Source organism: Bombina bombina, chromosome 4 (genome assembly GCF_027579735.1).
Source record: "Bombina bombina isolate aBomBom1 chromosome 4, aBomBom1.pri, whole genome shotgun sequence".
Lineage (NCBI taxonomy): Eukaryota > Metazoa > Chordata > Amphibia > Anura > Bombinatoridae > Bombina > Bombina bombina.
The window spans coordinates 106,579,327-106,604,913 of NC_069502.1; the positions used below are offsets into that span (position 1 = coordinate 106,579,327).

Sequence of the window (25,587 nt, forward strand, 5' to 3'; positions counted from 1 at the left end):
TCTAAATACCAGCGTTAGAAAGATCCCATTGAAAAGATAGGCTACGCAAATGGCGTAGGGGGATCTGCGGTATGGAAAAGTCGCGGCTGTAAAGTGAGCGTTAGACCCTTTAATCACTGACTCCAAATACCAGCGGGCGGCCAAAACCAGCGTTAGGAGCCTCTAACGCTGGTTTTGACGGCTACCGCCGAACTCTAAATCTAGGCCTTAGTCTCCAGATAAATGGAAAGAAATCTGTGCGGCTACATATGTTACAAGGCACCAAAAGCTGTGAAGGGCCCCCTGCTCACCGTCCAAAGTCATATGCATATGAAGACGGCTAGCCCACTCCGGTTCTCAAGGCAATGGTATGGGGCATAGAGTGCACTGGATCGCTGCGTAGGTCTGAATAAACTTGCCTACGTGACTGAATGTGTCCCCCTGTGGCAAGCGCCTGTACACTTGAATCTCCTCCTCTTTTGTATGCAGAGCGGGACACAGCCACAGTTCCGGTAAGTACCTCGCTAGGCATCGGCTCCTTATCAGTAGAAGTCGGCCTCTTAGGAAAAGCCAAGCTTGGGACCAGCTGATATTCCCGCGTGGTTTCATTTTCTCTTGTCGGTTTGCCGATATCTATAGGAGCGGCAGGTAGCGATGACGGGGGCCCCACCGCCCCACCACCCCGCTGTGTGTGCCGATGCAAGGGTATCCCAGGGGTAACAAAGCCGCCCGCATAGTGTCCAAAAAAGCAAGTCGGTGTTCCCATAGTAGTGAGTCAATCACTTCCAATATGGCGACGGGGGTCACCATTGCTTCTCCTTGCAGAGTAAATGTCAGAGTTGTTGAGGCTGAGGGATGTCGCTGCAATCACTAAGCCGAGTCCTTTAGCATTTCAGGTGTAGAACAAGGCAGTAGCAAACTTGGATCATCACACCTCTGGAAAGTCTCAGCATTGTATTCACGCCTATTAGACTCAAATGGCGGCTCTCAAACCATGCTGTAGTTGTCTTGGCAGGCAAAAGCAGAGGGTTCCCATTCATAATTCTGCAGCCACAGGGTGCTAGGTTCAGAAATGGTGCGTTTGGTGAAAAGAGTATGTTGATTTGGGGTAAATTACGCTGAATTTTTAAGCGTTTTTAAGCTTATTGTCTGGAGCTTCAAGAATCTGCGTCTTGTCCCATTGCATGTTGGCTCCGCCCCCCGTTTTTTTTTTTTAAAAGCTCTTGCAGCATTTTTTTACTTAAAGATGTTTATAGTTGCCACAATTCCAATAATTATGAGAGGGAAGGGGGAGCTTCCTGAAGGTCTCAGATGATATTAACTCTTTGCTTAGTTCTCTTTTCCTTCTTTTTTTCTCCCTTTCTTCTTCTGTTTCCCCTTCTTCTCCTTCTTCTCCCCTTTCCTCCTCTGATCTTTCTTTTCTCTTTCTTTTCCCTTTTAAAAAGAGTATGTATTTGAGCTTCACTTCCCTTTGGTTACAGTTTTACTGTCATCCCCAATAGGCGATTAAGGTTCCTAGATACTGGGATCACCTTCTTATTCTTTCCTTATCCTTTCCTTATCCTTTCCTTCTTTATCGGTCCCCTTATATCTCTCACCCTTCTGTGGGTTGTAATAAGGGGGAGGGGGGGTAGCCACATTAAGTCAGGCCCTACTCTCGCAGGAGCTCCTCTCTATTTATATTATAGCTATGCACCTGACCTCCCCCCCCCCACCGTGTTCAGACAATCCAGATGTCGCCAATATTAAAAGAAAAAAAAGTTACGACTTATCTATAGCCAGTGGTGTTACTTTCAGACTCCGTGCTTCCTCCAAATAACAGGTAAAGTTCTCCTGTACCGACCTTTTTTATGTGTTGACTTGCTGGTAGATAGTGATGCTGTTATGCTCAGGATCCCCTTGGGTCTCTCCCTGAGCCGGTGACCATAAGCTCGTGTCACCTTTCCTCCTGGGCCAAGAGACTAGTCAGAGCGCGCTCCTAGCTGCTGCCGCTCACCGTGCATTTTTTGGTCCTGGCGGGCAGCGTGTGTTTCTTAGGGCGCAGATAACGCAGCCTGTAGGTGATCCACGTCACCCAGTGTTAACTGGCTCCCATTGACTATCGGCTTCTCCTGTGGCAATTACGGGTACTGGGCTGAGCAGTGTGAGCCCACCTATAGGCACTTGATGCCGTGGCTTCTGTTTGGGCCTCCTAGGACAGTCAGCGTACTACACACGCGACTGCTCACTTGGCTCCTCCTACCGGAAGTCTCCTGAAACATCTTTAAAAGCATGGATTGAAACGCTGAATGAGATGGAAAGTACCATTAGATTCCAATATACGGCTAATTCTGACTCAGTGGACTATCTGGATGTCAGGGTGTTCAAGATCCAAGACAGGTTGGGTATTACCCTATTTAGGAAAAACACTGATCATAACTCCATCTTACATGAAAGAAGCTGACACCAACCAGCCTTGATCCAAAATATTCCAAAAGCGCAATTCCAGCGTGTGATTAGAAACAATACGGATGAAAACAAGTGTAAGATACAATTGTCTGAGATGACACAGAGATTCATACAACGTGAATACAATAGGAAAGAGCAAGCATTACAGCCACGAGAGGTACAAAATAATCAAAAACCAATGAGGGCCCCACAGCTCACGTTCATTACTTCCTACAGCCCGGAACAACATCACATCGCAAAAGCAATAAAAGATGAATGGAAATTGCTTCAGTCAGATCCTACATTACCTTTCAACCAATGGATAGCGCCCTGGTTTGCATATCGCAGAGGGAGGAGTCTGAGGGATATGTTGATGAAGACAGATATAACCCCGAAGAGTGAAAAAGAATCTTGGCTCAGGAAGAAAACCGGATGCTTCAAATGCACTAGTTGTGTAACGTGTAACAGTATGCACACTGGCATGAGTTTCCAACATCCTGATCGTAAGAAGAAATATCAAATCAAATTCTTCTTGACTACACAGTGAGGCCTATTTATCAAAAAGTCAACTGTGCTGCATTCGCCGGCACTAATGTGCTCGCCTGACATGACCTGAATACGCTCTCTAAATTTAACAAAAAAGCTGTCAAAAAGCCGCGCACCAAGTACGGGGCGATGAGCGGCGGACTGTTGTTAACTAACAGTCATTGATCTCGCTGCTATTCGACTTTTTCACAGCTTTGTATGTACCCTGTCACTAAACACTGCCACTATACTAAAATGTTTAACCCCTATCCCGCCGCTCCCAGACCCCGCCGCAACTAAAGTTATTAACCACTAAACCGCCACTACCAGAGCCCACCGCAAATCTAATAAACTTATTAACCCCTATCCCGCCGCTCCCGGACCCCGCCGCCACCTACATTATGTTCTTAACCCCTAATCTGCCGTCCCCTACACCGCCGCCACCTACATTATGTTATTAACCTCTATCCCGCCGCTCACGGAGCCCACCGCAACTAAATAAAGTTATGAACCCCTAAACCGCCAGCCCCCCACATCGCCATAAACTAAATTAACCTATTAACCCCTAAACCTAACAACCCGCTAGCTGTACATTAAATATTAACTCATCCCTATCCTATAATAAATTTAACTTACCTTTAGAATTAAATTAAACTATATTAAATTAATAATTAACCTACACTAACATTACATTAAACTATATTAAACTAATAATTAATCTACACTGTTATACTAAAATTACATTAAACTAAATTAAACTAATAATTAATCTACCCTGTTATACTAAAATTACATTAAACTACAAATTAAATTAAATATATTATATATTTAAACACCTAACCCTACTCAAAAAATTTAAATCTACACAAAAAATTACAATGTTACAAAAAACTAACAACTAAGTTACAAAAAAAATAAACACTAACGGCTAGATTTGGAGTTTTGTCGGTAACGACCCGAAAAACTAACGCCGGCTTTTTTCTGGCCGCACCATAAAAATAACTCTGGTATTGAGAGTCCACATAAAGGCTGCGTTAGGCTCCAAAAAAGGAGCGTAGAGCATTTTTAACGCAGCTTCAACTCTCGATACCAGAGTTGCTTAAGGACGCGGCCAGCCTCAAAAACGTGCTCGTGCATGATTCCCCCATAGGAAACAATGGGGCTGTTTGAGCTGAAAAAAAACCTAACACCTGCAAAAAAGCCGCGTTCAGCTCTTAACGCAGCCCCATTGTTTGCTATGCGGTAACCCTTCCTACGTCTGCACTTAACACTCTAACATGTACCCCGAGTCTAAACACCCCTAACCTTACACTTATTAACCCCTATTCTGCCGCCCCCGCTATCGCTGACCCCTGCATATTATTATTAACCCCTAATCTGCCGCTCCGTAAACCGCCGCTACTTACATTATCCCTATGTACCCCTAATCTGCTGCCCTAACATCGCCGACCCCTATATTATATTTATTAACCCCTAATCTGCCCCCCACAACGTCGCCTCCACCTGCCTACACTTATTAACCACTAATCTGCCGACCGGACCTGAGCGCTACTATAATAAAGTTATTAACCCCTAATCCGCCTCACTAACCCTATCATAAATAGTATCAACCCCTAATCTGCCCTCCCTAACATCGCCAACACCTAACTTCAAACATTAACCCCTAATCTGCCGACTGGAGCTCACCGCTATTCTAATAAATGTATTAACCCCTAAAGCTAAGTCTAACCCTAACACTAACACCCCCCTAAGTTAAATATAATTTAAATCTAACAAAATTAATTAACTCTTATTAAATAAATTATTCCTATTTAAAGCTAAATACTTACCTGTAAAATAAATCCTAATATAGCTACAATATAAATTATAATTATATTATAGCTATTTTAGGATTTATATTTATTTTACAGGTAACTTTGTATTTATTTTAACCAGGTACAATAGCTATTAAATAGTTAAGAACTATTTAATAGCTAAAATAGTTAAAATAATTACAAATTTACCTGTGAAAGAAATCCTAACCTAAGTTACAAATAAACCTAACACTAGACTATCAATAAATTAATTAAATAAACTACCTACAATTACCTACAATTAACCTAACACTACACTATCAATAAATTAATTAAATACAATTGCTACAAATAAATACAATTAAATAAACTAGCTAAAGTACAAAAAATAAAAAAGAACTAAGTTACAAAAAATAAAAAAATATTTACAAACATAAGAAAAATATTACAACAATTTTAAACTACTTACACCTACTCTAAGCCCCCTAATAAAATAACAAAGCCCCCCAAAATAAAAAAATGCCCTACCCTATTCTAAATTACTAAAGTTCAAAGCTCTTTTACCTTACCAGCCCTGAACAGGGCCCTTTGCGGGGCATGCCCCAAGAAATACAGCTCTTTTGCCTGTAAAAAAAAAATACAATACCCAAGCCCCCCAACATTACAACCCACCACCCACATACCCCTAATCTAACCCAAACCCCCCTTAAATAAACCTAACACTAAGCCCCTGAAGATCATCCTACCTTGTCTTCACCATACCAGGTTCACCGATCGGTCCAGAAGAGCTCCTCCGATGTCCTGATCCAAGCCCAAGCGGGGGGCTGAAGAGGTCCATGATCCGGCTGAAGTCTTCATCCAAGCGGGGCAGAAGAGGTCTTCCATCCGATAGAAGTCTTCATCCAAGCGGCATCCATCCGGAGCGAAGCGGCAGCATCCTGAAGACCTCCACCGCGGAACATCCATCCTGGCCGACGACTGAACGACGAATGACGGTTCCTTTAAATGACGTCATCCAAGATGGCGTCCCTCGAATTCCGATTGGCTGATAGGATTCTATCAGCCAATCGGAATTAAGGTAGGAATATTCTGATTGGCTGATGGAATCAGCCAATCAGAATCAAGTTCAATCCGATTGGCTGATCCGATCAGCCAATCAGATTGAGCTTGCATTCTATTGGCTGTTCCGATCAGCCAATCAGGGGTTTGGGTTAGATTAGGGGTATGTGGGTGGTGGGTTGTAATGTTGGGGGGCTTGGGTATTGTATGTTTTTTTTTACAGGCAAAAGAGCTGTATTTCTTGGGGCATGCCCCGCAAAGGGCCCTGTTCAGGGCTGGTAAGGTAAAAGAGCTTTGAACTTTAGTAATTTAGAATAGGGTAGGGCATTTTTTTATTTTGGGGGGCTTTGTTATTTTATTAGGGGGCTTAGAGTAGGTGTAATTAGTTTAAAATTGTTGTAATATTTTTCTTATGTTTGTAAATATTTTTTTATTTTTTGTACTTTAGCTAGTTTATTTAATTGTATTTATTTGTAGCAATTGTATTTAATTAATTTATTGATAGTGTAGTGTTAGGTTAATTGTAGGTAATTGTAGGTAGTTTATTTAATTAATTTATTGATAGTCTAGTGTTAGGTTTATTTGTAACTTAGGTTAGGATTTCTTTTACAGGTAAATTTGTAATTATTTTAACTATTTTAGCTATTAAATAGTTCTTAACTATTTAATAGCTATTGTACCTGGTTAAAATAAATACAAAGTTACCTGTAAAATAAATATAAATCCTAAAATAGCTATAATATAATTATAATTTATATTGTAGCTATATTAGGGTTTATTTTACAGGTAAGTATTTAGCTTTAAATAGGAATAATTTATTTAATAAGAGTTAATTAATTTCGTTAGATTTAAATTATATTTAACTTAGGGGGGTGTTAGTATTAGGGTTAGACTTAGCTTTAGGGGTTAATACATTTATTAGAATAGCGGCGAGATTCGATCAGCAGATTAGGGGTTAATAATTGAAGTTAGGTGTCGGCGATGTTAGGGAGGGCAGATTAGGGGTTAATACTATTTATGATAGGGTTAGTGAGGCGGATTAGGGGTTAATAACTTTATTATAGTAGCGCTCAGGTCCGGTCGGCAGAATAGGGGTTAATAAGTGTAGGCAGGTGGAGGCGACGTTGAGGGGGGCAGATTAGGGGTTAATAAATATAATATAGGGGTCGGCGGTGTTAGGGGCAGCAGATTAGGGGTACATAAGTATAACGTAGGTGGCGGTCGGCAGATTAGGGGTTAAAAATTATTTTTCGAGTGGCGGCGATGTGGGGGGACCTTGGTTTAGGGGTACATAGGTAGTTTATGGGTGTTAGTGTACTTTAGAGTACAGTAGTTAACCCCTTAATGACCACAGCACTTTTCCATTTTCTGTCCGTTTGGGACCAAGGCTATTTTTACATTTTTGCGGTGTTTGTGTTTAGCTGTAATTTTCCTCTTACTCATTTACCGTACCCCCACATATTATATACCGTTTTTCTCGCCATTAAATGGACTTTCTAAAGATACCATTATTTTCATCATATCTTATAATTTACTATAAAAAAAATATAAAATATGAGGAAAAATTGAAAAAAAATACACTTTTTCTAACTTTGACCCCCAAAATCTGTTACACATCTACAACCACCAAAAAACACCCATGCTAAATAGTTTCTAAATTTTGTCCTGAGTTTAGAAATACCCAATGTTTACATGTTCTTTACTTTTTTTGCAAGTTATAGGGCAATAAATACAAATAGCACTTTGCTATTTCCAAACCATTTTTTTTCAAAATTAGCGCTAGTTACATTAGAACACTAATATCTTTCAAGAATCTCTGAATATCTATTGACATATATATATTTTTTTTTAGTAGACATCCCAAAGTATTGATCTAGGCCCATTTTTGTATATTTCATGCCACCATTTCACCGCCAAATGCGATCAAATTAAAAAAAACGTAACATTTTTCACAATTTTAGGTTTCTCACTGAAATCATTTACAAACAGCTTGTGCAGTTATGGCACAAATGGTTGTAAATGCTTCTCTGGGATCCCCTTTGTTCAGAAATAGCAGACATATATGGCTTTGGCGTTGCTTTTTGGTATTTAGAAGGCCGCTAAATGCCGCTGCGCATCAGGATCGCTTCCAGCTGCTTTCCACACAGAGGACGTGCAGGGTACGTCCTCAGGCATTAACTGCCTTTTTTTTGAGGACGTACCCTGCACGTCCTTGGTCATTAAGGGGTTAAAAGCTTTAGAAACCGGCGTTAGCCCAGAAAGCTCTTAACTACTGACTTTTTTCCTGCGGCTGGAGTTTTGTCGTTAGATGTCTAACGTTCACTTCAGACACGACTCTAAATACCGGAGTTAGAAAAATCCCATTGAAAAGATAGGATACGCAATTTACGTAAGGGGATCTGCGGTATGGAAAAGTCGCGGCTGAAAAGTGAGCGTTAGACCCTATTTTGAGTGACTCCAAATACCGGCGGTAGCCTAAAACCAGCGTTAGGAGCCTCTAACGCTGGTTTTCACGGCTACCGCCAAACTCTAAATCTAGGCCTAAGTTACACAAAATAAAAAAGAAATTATCAAAGATTTAAACTAATTACACCTAATCTAAGGGCCCTATGAAAATAAAAAAAGCCCCCCACCAAAATAAAAAAACCCTAGCCTACAATAAACTACAAATAGCCCTTAAAAGGGACTTTTGTGCGGCATTGCCCCAAAGAAATCAGCTCTTTTACCTGTAAATAAAAAATACAAATACCCCCCAACAGTAAAACCCACCACCCACACAACCAACACCCCCAAATAAAAACCTAACTAAAAAAACCTAAGCTCCCCATTGCCCTGAAAAGGGCATTTGTATGGGCATTGCCCTTAAAAGGGCATTTAGCTCTTTTGCAGCCCAAAACCCTAATCTAAAAATAAAACTCACCCAAAACACCCTTATAAAATCCTAACACTAACCCCTGAAGATTCACTTACAGTTTTGAAGATCCGACATCCATCCTCCAAGAAGCTGGCAGAAGTCTTCATCCAAGTGGCCGAAGTCGTCATCCAAGCCCGCAAAGTCTTCACCCAGACGGCATCTTCTATCTTTATCGATCCGGCGTGGAGCGGCTCCATCTTCAAGACATCCAACACGGATGTAGGGTAGGTTAATTATTAGTTTAATTTAGTTTAATTTAAATCTAAAGGTAAGTTTAAATTTATTATAAGATAGGGATGAGTTAATATTTCATATAAAGTTAGCGGGTTGTTAGGTTTAGAGGTTAATAGGTTTAGTATGTGCTAGTGATGTGGGAGGCCAGGAGTTTAGGGGTTAATACATTTATTTAGTTGTGGTTGGCTCCGGGAATGGCGGAATAGGGGTTAATAACTTTATGTAGGTGGCGGCGGTATCGGGTCGGCAGTTTAGGGTTTAATAAGTATAATGTAGGTGGCGGCGGTGTAGGGGGTGGCAGATTAGGGGTGTTTAGACTCGGGGTATATGTTAGGGTGTTTGGAGTAAGCGTAACTTTTATTCTCCCATAGGAATCAATGGGATATCGGGCAGCAGCGAACATGAGCTTTCGCTGCTTTCAGACTCCCATTGATTCCTATGGCATCCGCCTCCTCCAGGGTGGCGGATTGAAAACCAGGTACGCTGGGCCGGAATAGTGGCGAGCGTACCTGTTAGAACTTTGATAACTAGCAAAAGTAGTCAGATAGTGCCGAATTTGTATTCAGAACATCTGTAATGACGTAAGCATCGATCTGTGTCGGACTGAGACCAGCGGATCGTATGTTACGTCACAAATTTCTACTTTTGCCGTTCTGTAGGCTTTGATAAATGAGGCGAATCAAGCTCATCACAGTTACGCTGCAGAATTCCAGCGTATTTGCGGTTGACGGCTTGATAAATAGGCCTCAGAATATCATCTATCTCCTTAATTGCCCTTGTGGCAAGTTCTTCACAGGCAAGACGAATGATGATGCCAGAGTGAGAATGGCGAATCATCGATCCAGTATCAGGATAGCCCTGAAGATAGGCAAATCTGAACAGCCAGTGGTCCGCCATTTTTTGGAGGCTGGTCATACTGTTAGTGATCTACGTTTCAGGATTATTGATCATGTACCGATCCCAAGAAGGGGAGGCAACAGAGCCAAAATACTTCTACAAAAAGAGGCTAGATGGATACATGAACTGTGTACCCTTGCTCCAAGGGGTCTCAATGTCCAGGCCAGTTGGCAGTGCTTCTTGTGAGCATAGATGAATCATCACTATATTTCAAATTCTTTTTGAGAGTCCATCTTCCCTTATTTAATATGTGAACTCATCTTCCCATGGAAGTATGATGCTTACCTGTGAATAATGGTCCATCAATTCATTTAACCCTTTGCCTAGTAGGTTAATAGTGTTGCATATGTATATATTTTTACATTAGTTTAGTCTCTAGTTAGATTTTTTAACTAATTCTCCTAGTAGTATGTAGGATTTATTCTAACCATCTTTAGTGATATATATAATCTGTACATTAGTTCTGCTCCTTATTAGATCTGTGCATTTATTTTGTCAAGCTGTACATAGGATTTATTCAAACCATTTATGTAAGAATTCTGTATATTAATGGCGGTACTTTTATATTTTATATTTAATGCTGTATGTGATATGAGGTTTTTAATCTATGTTTTGGTTACATGTGTTTTTTCACTTATTCGATTACACTTACACGACACTTATATGATGATATTCCCCTCTGCTGAATGATTTCTGTCTCCTTTAGGATGCTCTTTACTCACATGGATATGTATACCTTGTTATCCGTAAGTGCTAGTATAGGGTGTCATATACAAGTCTTTTGTAGATTCATAACTGAGATGGGGTATATGATTTTGTTTTACTCTTTAGAGTTAGGTTAACTGGGATATTAGATTATGTGCACACAATACCTTGAGATGTGTATGATGATAGCTTCAGTGTGTTCTGAGTCATTGGGGAGATAGGGTTAGATAGATGTATGTATTCTTTTTCTGTCCATCTGTGGTGGACATTATTGGTATATCATGTTAGGACAGGTGGGGTTGGGAAAGAGATGTCACTTGGTTAATGATGGATAGCACTTAGGATTCATGATGGATAGGAAATATATTTTCCAGTTTGTATATTCACATGACATACAAGCTTATTTTTTACCTTTCTGTTTGGGTCCCCCATTGATTATACATGGAGACGCTCTTGGTTTCACGATTTGGGCTTAATTCATTTCAGTCTAGTGGTGGTTACGTTATAACACTGCTACATGTTGGTAATTGATATTTATGTTATTTTGATTTAATTTTTACTGTACACGGGCAGTTATATTGATTTGGTTGTCACATATTGCTTATGTTGGTTGCTATGGTTGTGTTTCTGGAGATTCTGTGCCCCATTGGTTGCTGTCTTTGTGAGAGGGCGTGATTGCCACAGTTGTACCGTGTTGTGGCACGTGGTTGAGATAATGTTTTACAATGTTTTATGAACTGGACAGTTGTGAGGCCATGGGGGTCCGATTTGTGGCTAGTCCACACGGATCTTGATGCATATATAAAGCAGAATACTATGGCTACAATATAGACATATAGGTTGGTTTACAGTGGTTGCTATGGTTGCATATCACCGCTGTGAGTTAAAGAAGGAGGGCGTGATTGATTCACACCGTCTGACCAATCCTGATAGTGGGAGGAATAAGTCTGAACCTATGAGGAAGTTTGTTATGATAGCCATGTGAGTCGAATGTAGCATGAGCAGTTGAAACATAATAATTACGATCAGTGTTTTCTGTACAATTTTTGAGTCAGCTCATCAACCCAGGGGAATATACATTTAACTTTATTGTAGTTGCAATATATTTCACATTTATATATTCACTTACTATCTCTTGATATATCACATACAATTACAATTGGAGCCGTTCACAACATTTTGCACTCGGCTGCTGATTCTTTTGCACACGGCTTTCCTTGATTGGTAGCCCTGATTGGGAGGGTCTTACAGGCCTATAAATGTTTTGGTTTTGTACTTGATGTTGCTCAGAGGAAGGAGCGCTTGTTGTCCCGAAACGTCACAATAAATATTTGGTTAGTCACTGATGTCCGAAGTCCTGAGAGTGCTTAATTTTTTTGGATATATTATATATATATATATATATATATATATATATACACACAGTATATTCTTTATTAGCTTTTGTCTAAAGATGTTCTTTTCTTTTGCAGGTACTCCTGATGATAAACATGGTTTTCACTGATCCCGTCTCAATAGTCCTATCCATTATTCTATGTCTATGTTTGATAAGAATTATTTATGACTGGGATAGAAATGTTAACACAAATTTCCCTCCTGGACCAATGGCTGTACCATTTATTGGACATTTGCATCTAATAAATAAGAATGAACCCTTTAAAAATATTATGGAGGTAATATTTTACAGCTATAACTTGTTATTTAATACAAAATGAAATAGTTGTGCATATGTAGTTTTCGAAAGTCTTAGGTTATTGTTGTTGCTTTTTTGTTAGTATTTTATATTCTGAATAGCAATGGGATTTAAGAGTGATTTTTCATGATTACAATTGTTTACTTGGCAACCTAAAGCAAATGTTATATTTATATGTTTGATTTCTTGAGGGGAACAGCTTTCAAAATGTATTTTATTTTGTGAAACATATTTCCAAATATATCACAGTAATTTATTTATTTATGCCTTGCACTGAAAAAAAAACGCCCTTTTTCTTGCCAGCCTTGTTTCTCCTTTCCACCAACAGAGAGTTTCAATCATCCCTATCAGCCAGTGACCTTTATATATAACCATACATTTGATAGGTTTATTAGGCGTTTTTTTCCCCCTAAGATATAGTGAGCACACGGCTTGAGTAATTACTGTTGGGAATATCACTCCTGGCCAGCAGGAGGAGGCAAAGAGCACCACAGTTAAACTGCTAAGTATCACTCCCTTACCCACAACCCTCAGTCATTCTATTTGCCTTCGGTGCATGGAGGAGGTGAAGTTTAGGTGTCTGAAGAAAAATTTTGATTTCATCTACAAGCAAGTTTCGGGGTATAGCCGTATTCCACGTCATTCCTTGCAGTTGGGTAGTGGTGGATTTAAAGCAATTAGGAACTTGTAAAGAGGTACTTATTGTGTTTTCCTAACAATTGCTGCCCTAGTTTAGAAAGCCAGAGTTGGCTACTCTGTTCAGAGACTTTTGAAAAAGAAAGAAGAACTGTGTCTTCTCATACCTTGTAACTGTCTACATGCCAGACAGCGGAGCAGGTAAGTGCTTTTTCTTCCAGTTGGGGAAACCATGCACTTAAAGGGACAGTCTAGCCAAAATTAAACTTTCATGATTCAGATAGGGCATGCAATTTTAAACAACTTTCCAATGGACTTTTATCATTAAATTTGTTTTGTTCCCTTGGTGGTATTTTTGAAAAGCTAAGCCTAGGTAAGCTCAAACTGATTTCTAAACCATTGAAAACCGCCTCTTAGCTTAGAGCATTTTGAAAGATTTTTACAGTTTGACAGTACTAGTTCATGTGTGCTATATAGATAACATTATGCTCACTCCCATGGAGTTATTTAGGAGTCTGTGCTGATTGGAAAAACTGCATGTCTGTCAAAAGTACTGAGATGAGGGGGCAGATGCTTAGATACAAGGTACTCACAGAGGTAAAACATATATTAATATAACTGTGTTGGTTAGGCAAAACTGGGGAATGGGTAATAAAGGGATTATCTGTCCTTTTTAAACAATAAAAGTTCTGGTGTAGACTGTCCCTTTACCAAATTAAGACACTGCTTTTTCTTTCATGTAAGAGTCCATGAGCTAGTGACGTATGGGATATACATTCCTACCAGAAGGGGGCAAAGTTTCCCAAACCTCAAATGCCTATAAATACACCTCCCACAACTCAGTTTTTACAAACTTTGCCTACTATGGAGGTGGTGAAGTAAGTTTGTGCTTGATTTTTAAGATTTCTTCTATGATAAGTGCTCCAAAGCATTCTGAAGCCCATTTCCTCTCAGAGTACAGTGTTTGTCAGAGGGATGTGAAGAGTATCGCCTTTTGATTTTGTAGTTTCTCTCACGGGAAATCTTTTCAAGGGTTCTATGTTATCGGTCATAGGGATTCATCTCCTACCTCCCTTTTCCGATCAACTGTATACTCTTATATACCATTACCTAGTTTTCAGTACTGGTTTGGCAATCTGCTATGTGGATGGGTGTCTTTCGGGAAGTATGTTTCATTGTTAAAGACACTCTCAGCTATAGTTTGGTGCTTTATGTATTAATATAAAGTTTTAAATATTTGTATTTTACTTATATTTGCCATGAGTCAGGTCTATGTATATTTCGCTTTGCAGTCTAAATAGTTTCAGTATAGGAATCATGTTGGGAAGTTTAAATAAACTTTTTTTCTTACCTGGGGTTCAGTCTTTTTCTAATTTGACTTGTTTTGCAAATTTTTTTGCGGGCAAATCTAGGCTCGCAAGGACGCAAAATGCTGTTTTTTTGATGGTGCAAATTTTGTCATTTCCTGCATCTTTGTTGACGCTAGTTGTTTTGGCGTGAAATCACGTTTGTTATGACGCGAGTTGTGTAACTTTCTGGTGTTGGTTTTGCGCCAAAAATTTTTAACTTTCTTTTGCGTAATGTGTCATTCTTGGAACCAAATTTTAGTTATTTTACCCCTCTCCCTCTATTGCTCACTGTTTGTTTTCATGAATTTTGCTATTATGCCTGCTTTTTTATTTTATATTTTGTTTTAAAAAAAATAAAAAATACTATCTGTTTTCTTTATTTGGATAGTATCTTGGTAATAGCTTAATCTTTTCTTTTATTGGAATCTCTCATGAAGCAACTAGTTTTATTTCTTCAAGACATGGGTAGAGTATTTAATTTACCTAAAAGTTTTTTGTGATTACTCAGACAAGGGTCACCTCTTTTTGGGTTTCTAGATGGATTCTGTGTTCATGTCTTTGTCTTTATCAGGGAAAGTCAATTGTAATTGGCGTTAGCCTGTCTAACTTACAGTCTAGAACATACCTTTCAGTGGCTATGTGCATGGAAGTTTTAGCTGCAGCATCGGGCATGGTTCCCTTTGCTCGTTTTTCATCTGAGACCTCTTTTGCTTTGCATACTGAATCAGTGGTGAAGGGATTGTTTTCAGATATCACAGTTGATATTCTGAAATCCTAACACTCAACTCTCTCTGTTTTGGTGATTAAACTATCATAATTTTATTCACAGGGCCTCCTTTTGTTCGTCCATCCTGGACTGTATTCTTAATGGATGCAAGTCTTACAGGTTGGGGAGCAGTCTGAGAGTCTGACAGCACAAGGGGTTTGGAAACTTAAAGAGGCAAGGTTTCCAATTGATATTTTAGAACTCTGTGCTATTTTCAGAGCACTTTCATGCTTGGCCTCTTTTAGGAGAGAACTTTTTCATTTTGCTTTTCAGACAGAATAGCACAACTGTGGCATATGTCAATCATCAAATAGGGACTCGCAGTTCCTTAGCAATTAAGAAGTATCTTGAATACGTTCTTAGATGGAATTCATCTCCTGTCTAATTTCTACAATTTTTATCTCAGGTTTAGACATTTAGGAGGTGGATTATCTCAGCCGTTAGTATTTACATCCGGGAGAGTGGTATCTCTATACAGATGTGTTTTCTCAATTTCCCAGGTACCTTTTCAGGTCCAGGGATCCTCATGCAGAAATGGTGGATGCATTAGCAGTGTCTTGGTTTTGCAACCTGACTTCATCTTTCTGCCTCTGTTTTTTTCTTCCAAGGGTGATTTCATAGATCATATTGAAACAGTCTCATGTGATTCTGATAGCATCAGCATGGCCTCACAGGTTTGGTATGTGGATCTTGTTCGGATGTCCAGTTGCCATCCTTGGCCGCTTTTCTCTTTGGCCAGCCCTCTTGTTTTAGGGGTTATTTTTCCATCAGGATGTCAAATTACTAATTTGATGGTATGGAAATTGATTAGTGTTTAGTCATAGAGGTTCCTCATAGTCTGTTTCAAAGAACATGTATTATCAGGTTTGGACAACCTATATTTTATGGTGTTTTTCTCATAAATTATCTTGGCATTCTTTTAGAATTCCTAGGATTTTACAATTTTTCAGGATGGTTTGGATAAGTTTGTCTGTAAATTTTTTGAAGGGACAAATCTCTGTTCTTTCTGTTTTATTTCCTAGAAAGATTGTTTAAACTTCCTGATATTCACTGATTTGTTCAGGCTTTGGTTGGTATAAAAAAAAAAATATAAAAGAAAAAAGAGGAGCGCTAAATACACGGATACAATTTAATATATATGAATCATATAGTAACGAAATAAGTATAGTATCAAACTAAAAATATTTAAAAAACAGGACGTCTCCTGTTAAGAATAAAACAGTGATAAACAATATCAATTCAAGAACCCAGCGTAATAAAAATTCTGTAAAATGTCAATATATATATTAGAGCAAAATCTCTCAACATATGCAATGTAGAAATAAGGGCAAATTGCTGTAAACATGTAAAAAGTAAAGTCCCAACTATTGTGTGCGGACTAATTGAGGCAATATATTAATAACCATCAATATTAGAGAGAATAAAGCGCTATATAGCGCATAGAAGACAGAGTCAGTGTCCCAATAATGAGTGCTTATGACTTCAGAAGTCGGCCAATATTGGCAAAGTACCTTTATCCTCTGACCGAGTGGATGGGGTTGTTTCTATGATCCGTTTTTCCAGTACCTCTCTGCGGCTTTATCCGCATCCAGGAGGGCAGCTCATGGCATCTGTTTGCAACGTGTTGGTCGTTTCTGCAGTTCCTCTAAGCAGCTCTGTCTGAATCTAGGAGGATAACCTGAGACATCTGTATGCTGTGTGAGTATCACCTGACTTCAGTTTGCAGCGTGTGCCTCACGTGACTTCGGTCCCGTCACTTTTGACAGTTCTGTCAATCTGATGAAAAAGTTACTGTAGCGCTACAGTGTGAATAGCAATGTGGTGCAGACTTTGCTAGTCTGAAGATACCAAGAGTGGTGACAGACAGTGTTAAGTGAGGAAGAAAAAAAAGAGTTCTAGAATTAGGTTTAAATTTTGCACAGAAATCAAGACTAAATAAATTTCAAACCCATATCCAAGTCAGTCAATTCGTAAGAAAACACTCAAAAGATATTATATGAAAAATCCAATATTAATTAACTGGGTAAAAAAATTAATCGGAAGAATATATAAATTCAGAAATCCCAGATATAAAACATTCACAGAAACCTAAATCTAAATTTTATCCCACTAATGAAAAAGGTAGAAACCTTGAACTCTTTGAAAAACTGGTCCAAAGGGACATTAAAAACAAAAATAAAGAAGAATGTACCCTATAATTTGACATATAAAGAAAGATCTATCCTTAGAGATCTTCAAAATAATGAAGAAATAATTGTGAAACCTGCTGACAAAGGAGGAGTAGTTTTAATGGACAAAATTAACTATATAGCAGAAGCAGATAGACTACTGGGAGATGTAGAAACTCATCAGAAATTATCACTAGATTCCACTCACAAATTTCTATTAAGATTAACCAAATTATTAGATGATGCCAAAGAAAAGAATATTATAAATATAAAAGAATATAATTTTCTAAATCTCAAATTTCCAAGAATCCCAATCTTTTATTTTTTGCCCAAAAATCCCTCTAATCCACCTGGAAGACCCATAAGCTCTGAGATTTATACTCTAACCACAAATCTTTCACAATATATAGATGGTTTTCTTCAGGGATATGTTAGACAATGTCCATCTTATTTAAAAGATACTACAGATATTCTCAGAAATTTGGAATTATTAGAATGGGAAAGTAACTATGTACTAGTTACTTGCGACGTTTCATCGCTCTACACAAGTATTGATCATGAACTAGGTATACAGGTGGTATTTGAATATTAACAAAGAGACTCCACACTTAGAGAGATACAAAAAGATTTCATTCTTGAAGGTATACAATTTATTCTTCATCAAAACTACTTTTCTTTTAATGGAACCTTTTTTTTTTTTACAGAAAAGAGGAACAGCAATGGGCACAAGATTTGCACCCAGTTATGCTAACCTCTTCATGGGGTTATGGGAGGAGTCTTTCTTTCCCGAGCATGAGCTGGGTGTGAGTCTCGTGCTTTATAAGAGATACATTGACAATATTATATTTGTCTGGAAAGGCAACACCGAAGAATTAGAAACACTATTTTTGGATATGAATAATAATAGTATAGGTTTAAGTTTTACCTATCAGTATAGTTCAAATCCATATAACAGTTTTAGATCTAAAAATAGACATCATTGAAGAACAAATTGTTATATCCACCAACTTTAAAGAAATTGATGCCAATAATTTTATTCATTATAATAGTTGCCATTTGAAATGCTGGAAAGACAACATACCAATGGGGCAGTATATACTTATAAAAAGAAATTGTTTAAAGACTTCAGACTATGATAAACAAATAAAAGTGTTGGAAGAGAGATTCAGTGAGAAAGGATATCATACAGACATCATGCTACAAGCTAAATCCGAAGCAGATAAAATAGATAGAACCACACTCTTAACTCATAAGAATAAAAATGTTAACAAATTTGAAAATAATCTCAAACTAAATATTCCTTTTATTACAAACTATAATGTAGACAATGCAATTTTGAAAAAAATTTCTTAAACATTGGAATCTCGTTCTAACAGACCCAATAATTGGAGATAAAATAATAGAGCAACCTAATATTATATACAAGAAAGCTAGAAACATAAAAAGTGCCCTAGCTCCAAGTGAACTACAACAGAAAAACACACAAGTATAGAAAGAAGTATACAAGGCAACCCATTAAAACTCTTTTTTCCTTGTTTTGGATGCAGGTCTTGTAAACATAGCCATAAAATCAAAAGTATTGAATCTCACACAAATAAATTCAAATTAAACATCAAGGAAACAATTAGATGCCAAGATAAATATGTAATATACATTATAGAATGTTTGTGTAAAAAATTATATTTAGGAGAAACTACCCGAACTACCAGAGAACATCTATCTTGTATAGATAGAGGCAACCTAGATACTGTCCTATACACTCATTTTAGGGAAATTCATGCCAAGAATGTAAAAGATTTGAAATTCTGGGGAGTGATGAAATTAATACCTAATTGGAGAGGAGGTGATAAGGAACAACATCTACTAAAAATTGAGACAGAACTTATATATCAAATGGATACCCTCTATCCTTCAGGATTATATTCAGAATTGGATATTACACCATTTCTATAGATAAAACTAATTTCTGTCGGAAGACAATATCCAAATAAAAATAATAATGTAGATGATATATTTTGAATAGACCAAAATTCTAGACCAAGATTATTTCTCTTGCAAGATGTATCGAGTCCACTGAATCATCCAATGCTTGTGAGATATTCTCCTTCCCAACAGGAAGTGGCAAAGAGAGCACCCACAGCAGAGCTGTCTATACAGCTCCTCCCCTAACTCCACCCCCCAGTCATTCTCTTTGCTGGCTCTAAGCAATAAGGAAGGGTAAAGTAATTGTGGTGACAAAATATTAGTTTTATTTTCTTCAAGAAAAGGGTTCCGTTTGAACCTATGCATTCCATAGATATTAAACTCTTATCTTGGAAAGTTCTGTTTCTCTTGTAAGGTGTATCCAGTCCACGGATCATCCATTACTTGTGGGATATTCTCATTCCCAACAGGAAGTTGCAAGAGGACCCACAGCAAAGCTGTTATATAGCTCCTCCCCTAACTGTCATAGCCAGTCATTCTCTTGCAACTCTCAACAAGCAAGGACGTTGTAGGAGAGAGTGGTTAAATATAGCTAGTTTATTTTCTTCAATCAAAAGTTTGTTATTTTTAAATAGTACCGGAGTTGTGCTATTTTATCTCAGGCAGTAAATAGAAGAAGAATCTGCCTGAGGTTTCTATGATCTTAGCAGGTTGTAACTAAGATCCATTGCTGTTCTCACATATGTCTGAGGGGATTAAACAGATGAGGTAACTTCAGCGAGAGAATGGCGTGCAGTTTATTCTGCTATCAGGTATGTGCAGTTATATTTTTTTCTAGAGATGGAAAACACTAGAAAATGCTGCTGATACCGGATTAATGTAAGTTAAGCCTGAATACAGTGATTTAATAACGACTGGTATCATGCTTACTCCCAGGGGTAATACCCTTATGATATTGCAATATAAAACGTTTGCTGGCATGTTTAATCATTTTTATATATGCTTTGGTGATAAAACTTTATTGGGGCCTAGTTTTTTCCACATGGCTGGCTTAAATTTTGACTAGACTTTCCACTGTTGTTATATAAAAGTTACAGTTGGTGCAGTTAAAATTACAAACTGTGACATCCAGCTTCCCTCAAAGGCCCTCTGAATGCTATAGGACATCTCTAATGGGCCCAAAGGCTTTCCAAAATCATTTATTGGGGAAGGTAGGGCCACAGCTTGCTGTGGCAATTGGTTGTGACTGTTAAAAAACGTCTATTTTGTTTTTTTGATCCGTTTTTTGAACTAAGGGGTTAATCATCCATTTGCAAGTGGGTGCAATGCTCTGTTAGCCTATTATATACACTGTAAAAAGTTTGTTTGATTTACTGCATTTTTTCACTGTTTTTCAAATTCTGACAAAATTTGTTTCTCTTAAAGGCACAGTACCGTTTTTTATATTTGCTTGTTAACTTGATTTAAAGTGTTTTCCAAGCTTGCTAGTCTCATTGCTAGTCTGTATAAACATGTCTGACATAGAAGAAACTCCTTGTTTATTATGTTTAAAAGCCATGGTGGAACCCCCTCTTAGAATGTGTACCAAATGTACTGATTTCATTTTAGGCAATAAAGATCATTTTCTGTCTTTAAAAAATTTATCACCAGAGGAATCTGACGAGGGGGAAGTTATGCCGACTAACTTTCCCCACGTGTCAGACCCTTTGACTCCGGCTTAAGGGACTCACGCTCAAATGGTGCAAAGTACATCTAGGGCGCCCATAGCATTTACTTTACAAGACATGGTGGCAGTCATGGATAATACACTGTCAGCAGTATTAGCCAGACTACCTGAACTTAGAGGTAAGCGAGATAGCTCTGGGGTGAGACAAAATGCAGAGCATACTGACGCTTTAAGAACCATGTCTGATACTGCCTCACAATATGCAGAAGCTGAGGAAAGAGAGCTTCAGTCAGTGGGTGATGTTAATGACTCAGGAAAGATACCTGATTCTAATATTTCTACATTTAAATTTAAGCTTGAACACCTCCGCGTGTTGCTTAGGGAGGTTTTAGCTGCTCTGAATGACTGTGATACCATTGCAGTGCCAGAGAAATTGTGTAGACTGGATAAATACTTTGTAGTGCCGGTGTGTACTGATGTTTTTCCAAATACCTAAAAGGTTTACAGAAATTATTAATAAGGAATGGGATAGACCAGGTGTGCCGTTCTCTTCCCCTCCTATTTTTAGAAAAATGTTTCCAATAGACGCCACCACACGGGACTTATGGCAGACAGTCCCTAAGGTGGAGGGAGCAGTTTCTACTCTAGTAAAGCGTACTACTATCCCTGTCGAGGACAGTTGTGCTTTTTTTTTTTAGATCCAATGGATAAAAAATTAGAGGTTACCTTAAGAAAATATTTATTCAACAAGGTTTTATCCTACAGCCCCTTGCATGCATTGCCCCTGTCACTGCTGCTGCGGCGTACTGGTTTGAGTCTCTGGAAGAGGCTTTACAGGTAGCGATTCCATTGAATGACATACTTGGCAAACTTAGAGCACTTAAGCTAGCCAATTCTTTTATTCTGATGCCATTGTTCGTTTGACTAAACTAAAGGCTAACAATTCTGGTTTTGCTATACAGGCGCGCAGAGCGCTATGGCTTAAATCATGGTCAGCTGACGTGACTTCAAAATCTAAGCTACTTAACATTCCCTTCAAGGGGCAGACCCTATTTGGGCCTGGTTGAAGGAGATTATTGCTGATATCACTGGAGGAAAAGGTCATGCCTTTCCTCAGGACAGGTCCAAATCTAGGGCCAAACAGTCTAATTTTCGTGCCTTTCAAAACTTCAAGGCAGGTGCGGCATCAATTTCCTCTAATAATAAACAAGAGGGAACTTTTGCTCAATCCAAGACAGTCTGGAGACCAAACCTGACCTGGAAAAAAGGTAAGCAGGTAAAAAAGCCTGCTGCTGCCTCTAAGACAGCATGAAGGAACGGCCCCCTATCCGGGAACGGATCTAGTAGGGGGCAGACTTTCACTCTTCGCCCAGGCGTGGGCAAGAGATGTTCAGGATCCCTGGGCGTTGGAAATTATATCCCAGGGATATCTTCTGGACTTCAAAGCTTCCCCCCCAAAAGGGAGATTTCACCTTTCACAATTATCTGCACACCAGATAAAGAGAGAGGCATTCTTACACTGTGTACAAGACCTCCTAGTTATGGGAGTGATCCATCCAGTTCCAAAGGAGGAACAGGGACAAGGTTTTTACTCAAATCTGTTTGTGGTTCCCAAAAAAGAGGGAACCTTCAGACAAATTTTGGATCTAAAGATCTTAAACAAATTCCTCAAAGTTCCGTCATTCAAGATGGAAACTATTCGTACCATCCTACCACTGATCCAGGAGGGTCAATATATGACTACAGTTAATCTAAAGGATGCTTATCTTCACATTCCGATACACAAAGATCATCATCGGTTTCTCAGGTTTGCCTTTCAAGACAGGCATTACCAGTTGTAGCTCTTCCCTTGGGATTAGCTACAGCCCCAAGAATCTTTACAAAGGTTCTAGGGTCGCTTATGGCGGTCCTAAGGCCGCGGGGCATAGCAGTAGCCCCTTATGTAGACGACATCCTGATACAGGCGTCAAACTTCCAAATTGCCAAGTCTCATACGGACGTAGTACTGGCATTTCTGAGGTCGCATGGGTGGAAAGTGAACGAGGAAAAGAGTTCTCTATCCCCACTCACAAGAGTTTCCTTTCTAGGGACTCTGATAGATTCTGTAGAAATGAAAATTCACCTGACGGAGTCCAGGTTATCAAGGCTTCTAAATTCCTGCCGGGTTCTTCATTCCATTCCACGCCCTTCGGTGGTTCAGTGTATGGAAGTAATCGGCTTAATGGTAGCGGCAATGGACATAGTGCCGTTTGCACGCTTACATCTCAGACCGCTGCAACTATGCATGCTCAGTCAGTGGAACGGGGATTACACAGATTTGTCCCCTCAACTGAATCTGGACCAAGAGACCAGGGATTCTCTTCTCTGGTGGCTATCTCGGGTCCATCTGTCCAAAGTATGACCTTTCGCAGGCCAGATTGGACAATTGTTACAACAGATGCCAGCCTTCTAGGTTGGGGTGCAGTCTGGAACTCCCTGAAGGCTCAGGGATCGTGGACTCAGGAGGAGTCTCTCCTTCCATTAAATATTCTGGAACTAAGAGCGATATTCAAGGCTCTTCAGGCTTGGCCTCAGTTAGCAACTCTGAGGTACATCAGATTTCAGTCGGACAACATCACGACTGTAGCTTATATCAACCATCAAGGGGGAACAAGAAGTTCCCTAGAGATGTTAGAAGTTTCAAAAATAATTTGCTGGGCAGAGATTCACTCTTGCCACCTATCAGCTATCCATATCCCAGGTGTAGAGCACTGGGAGGCGAATTTTCTAAGTCGTCAGACTTTTCATCCAGGAGAGTGGGATCTCCATCCGGAGGTATTTGCACAACTGATTCATTGTTGGGGCAAACCAGACCTTGATCTCATGGCGTCTCGCCAGAACGCCAAGCTTCCGTGTTACGGATCCAGGTCCAGGGATCCCAAGGCGACACTGATAGATGCTCTAGCAGCGCCCTGGTCTTTCAACCTGGCTTATGTGTTTCCACCGTTTCCTCTGCTCCCTCGACTGATTTCCAAGATCAAGCAGGAGAGAGCATCAGTGATTCTGATAGCACCTGCGTGGCCACGCAGGACCTGGTATGCAGATTTAGTGGACATGTCATCCATTCCACCATGGTCTCTGCCTCTGAAACAGGACCTTCTACTTCAGGGTCCTTTCAACCATCCAAATCTAATTTCTCTGAGGCTGACTGCCTGGAGATTGAACGCTTGATTTTATCAAAGCGTGGCTTCTCCGAGTCAGTTATTGATACCTTAAGACAGGCACGAAAGCCTGTCACCAGGAAAATTTACCATAAGGTATGGCGTAGATATCTTTATTGGTGTGAATCCATTGTTACTCATGGAGTAAGGTCAGGATTGCTAGGATATTATCTTTTCTCCAAGAAGGTTTGGAAAAAGGATTGTCAGCTAGTTCCTTAAAGGGACAGATTTCTGCTCTGTCTATTCTTTTGCACAAGCGTCTGGCAGATGTTCCAGACGTTCAGGCATTTTGTCAGGCTTTAGTTAGAATCAAGCCTGTGTTTAAACCTGTTGCTCCACCATGGAGCTTAAACTTGGTTCTTAAGGTTCTTCAAGGAGTTCCGTTTGAACCTCTTCATTCCATAGATATCTCAAGCTTTTATCTTGGAAAGTCCTTTTTTTTTTTTTTTTTTTGTCAGCTATTTCCTCGGCTCGTAGAGTCTCTGAGCTATCTGCCTTACAATGTGATTCTCCTTATCTGATTTTTCATACGGATAAGGTAGTCCTGCGTACCAAACCTGGGTTCTTACCTAAGGTGGTATCTAAAAAGAATATCAATCAAGAGACAGTTGTTCCATCCTTGTGTTACACAATCTGGACGTGGTCCGTTTTTAAAGTTTTACTTACAAGCTACTAAAGATTTTCGTCAAACATCTGCTTTGTTTGTTGTCTACTCTGGACAGAGGAGAGGTCAAAAGGCTTCGGCAACCTCTTTTTTCTTTTTGACTAAGAAGCTTAATCCGCTTAGCCTATGAGACTGCTGGACAGCAGCCTCTTGAAAGGATTACAGCTCATTCCACTTGAGCTGTGGCTTCCACTTGGGCCTTTAAAAATTAGGCTTCTTTTGATCAGATTTGCAAGGCGACGACTTGGTCTTCGCTTCATATTTTTTCAAAATTTTACAAATTTGATACTTTTGCTTCTTCGGAGGCTATATTTGGGGGAGAGGTTTTACGGGCAGTGGTTTCTTCCATTTAAGTTCCTGCCTTGTCCCTCCCTTCATCCGTGTACTTTAGCTTTGGTATTGGTATCCCACAAGTAATGGATGATCCGTGGACTGGATACACCTTACAAGAGAAAACACAATTTATGCTTACCTGATAAATTTATTTCTCTTGTGGTGTATCCAGTCCACGGCCCGCCCTGTCATTTTAAGGCAGGTAATTTTTAAATTTAAACTACAGTAACCACTGCACCCTATGGTTCCTCCTTTCTCGGCTTGTTTTCGGTCGAATGAGCTATATAACAGCTTTGCTGTGGGTCCTCTTGCAACTTCCTGTTGGGAATGAGAATATCCCACAAGTAATGGATGATCCGTGGACTGGATACACCACAAGATAAATAAATTTATCAGGTAAGCATAAATTGTGTTTTTTAGTAGCTATCTCTTCAGCTAGAAGAGTTTCTGAGTTATCTGCTTTACAGTGTGACTCACCTTATCTTGTTTTCCATGCGGATAAGGTGGTTTTGCGTACCAAACCTGGATTTCTTCCTAAGGTTGTTTCTAATAGGAATATCAATCTGGAGATTGTTGTTCCTTCTCTGTGTCCTAATCCTTCTTCCAAGAAGGAGCGTCTGTTGCACAACCTAGATGTGGTTCCTGCTTTAAAGTTC

The 25,587-nt window shown here is 39.3% G+C and overlaps 1 protein-coding gene across 3 annotated transcripts in view; it reads left to right on the forward strand.

Annotated features, from left to right (window-relative positions):
* Positions 1-25,587, forward strand: part of LOC128655959 (cytochrome P450 2K6-like) — a 393,574-nt gene that overhangs the window by 109,078 nt on the left and 258,909 nt on the right. For all 3 annotated transcript variants that reach the window (XM_053709567.1, XM_053709570.1, XM_053709568.1), the window contains one exon: positions 12,006-12,206. In XM_053709567.1, the coding sequence (XP_053565542.1) occupies positions 12,015-12,206 (192 nt within the window). In that variant the 5' untranslated portion in view covers positions 12,006-12,014. The remainder of the gene's footprint in view (positions 1-12,005; positions 12,207-25,587) is intronic.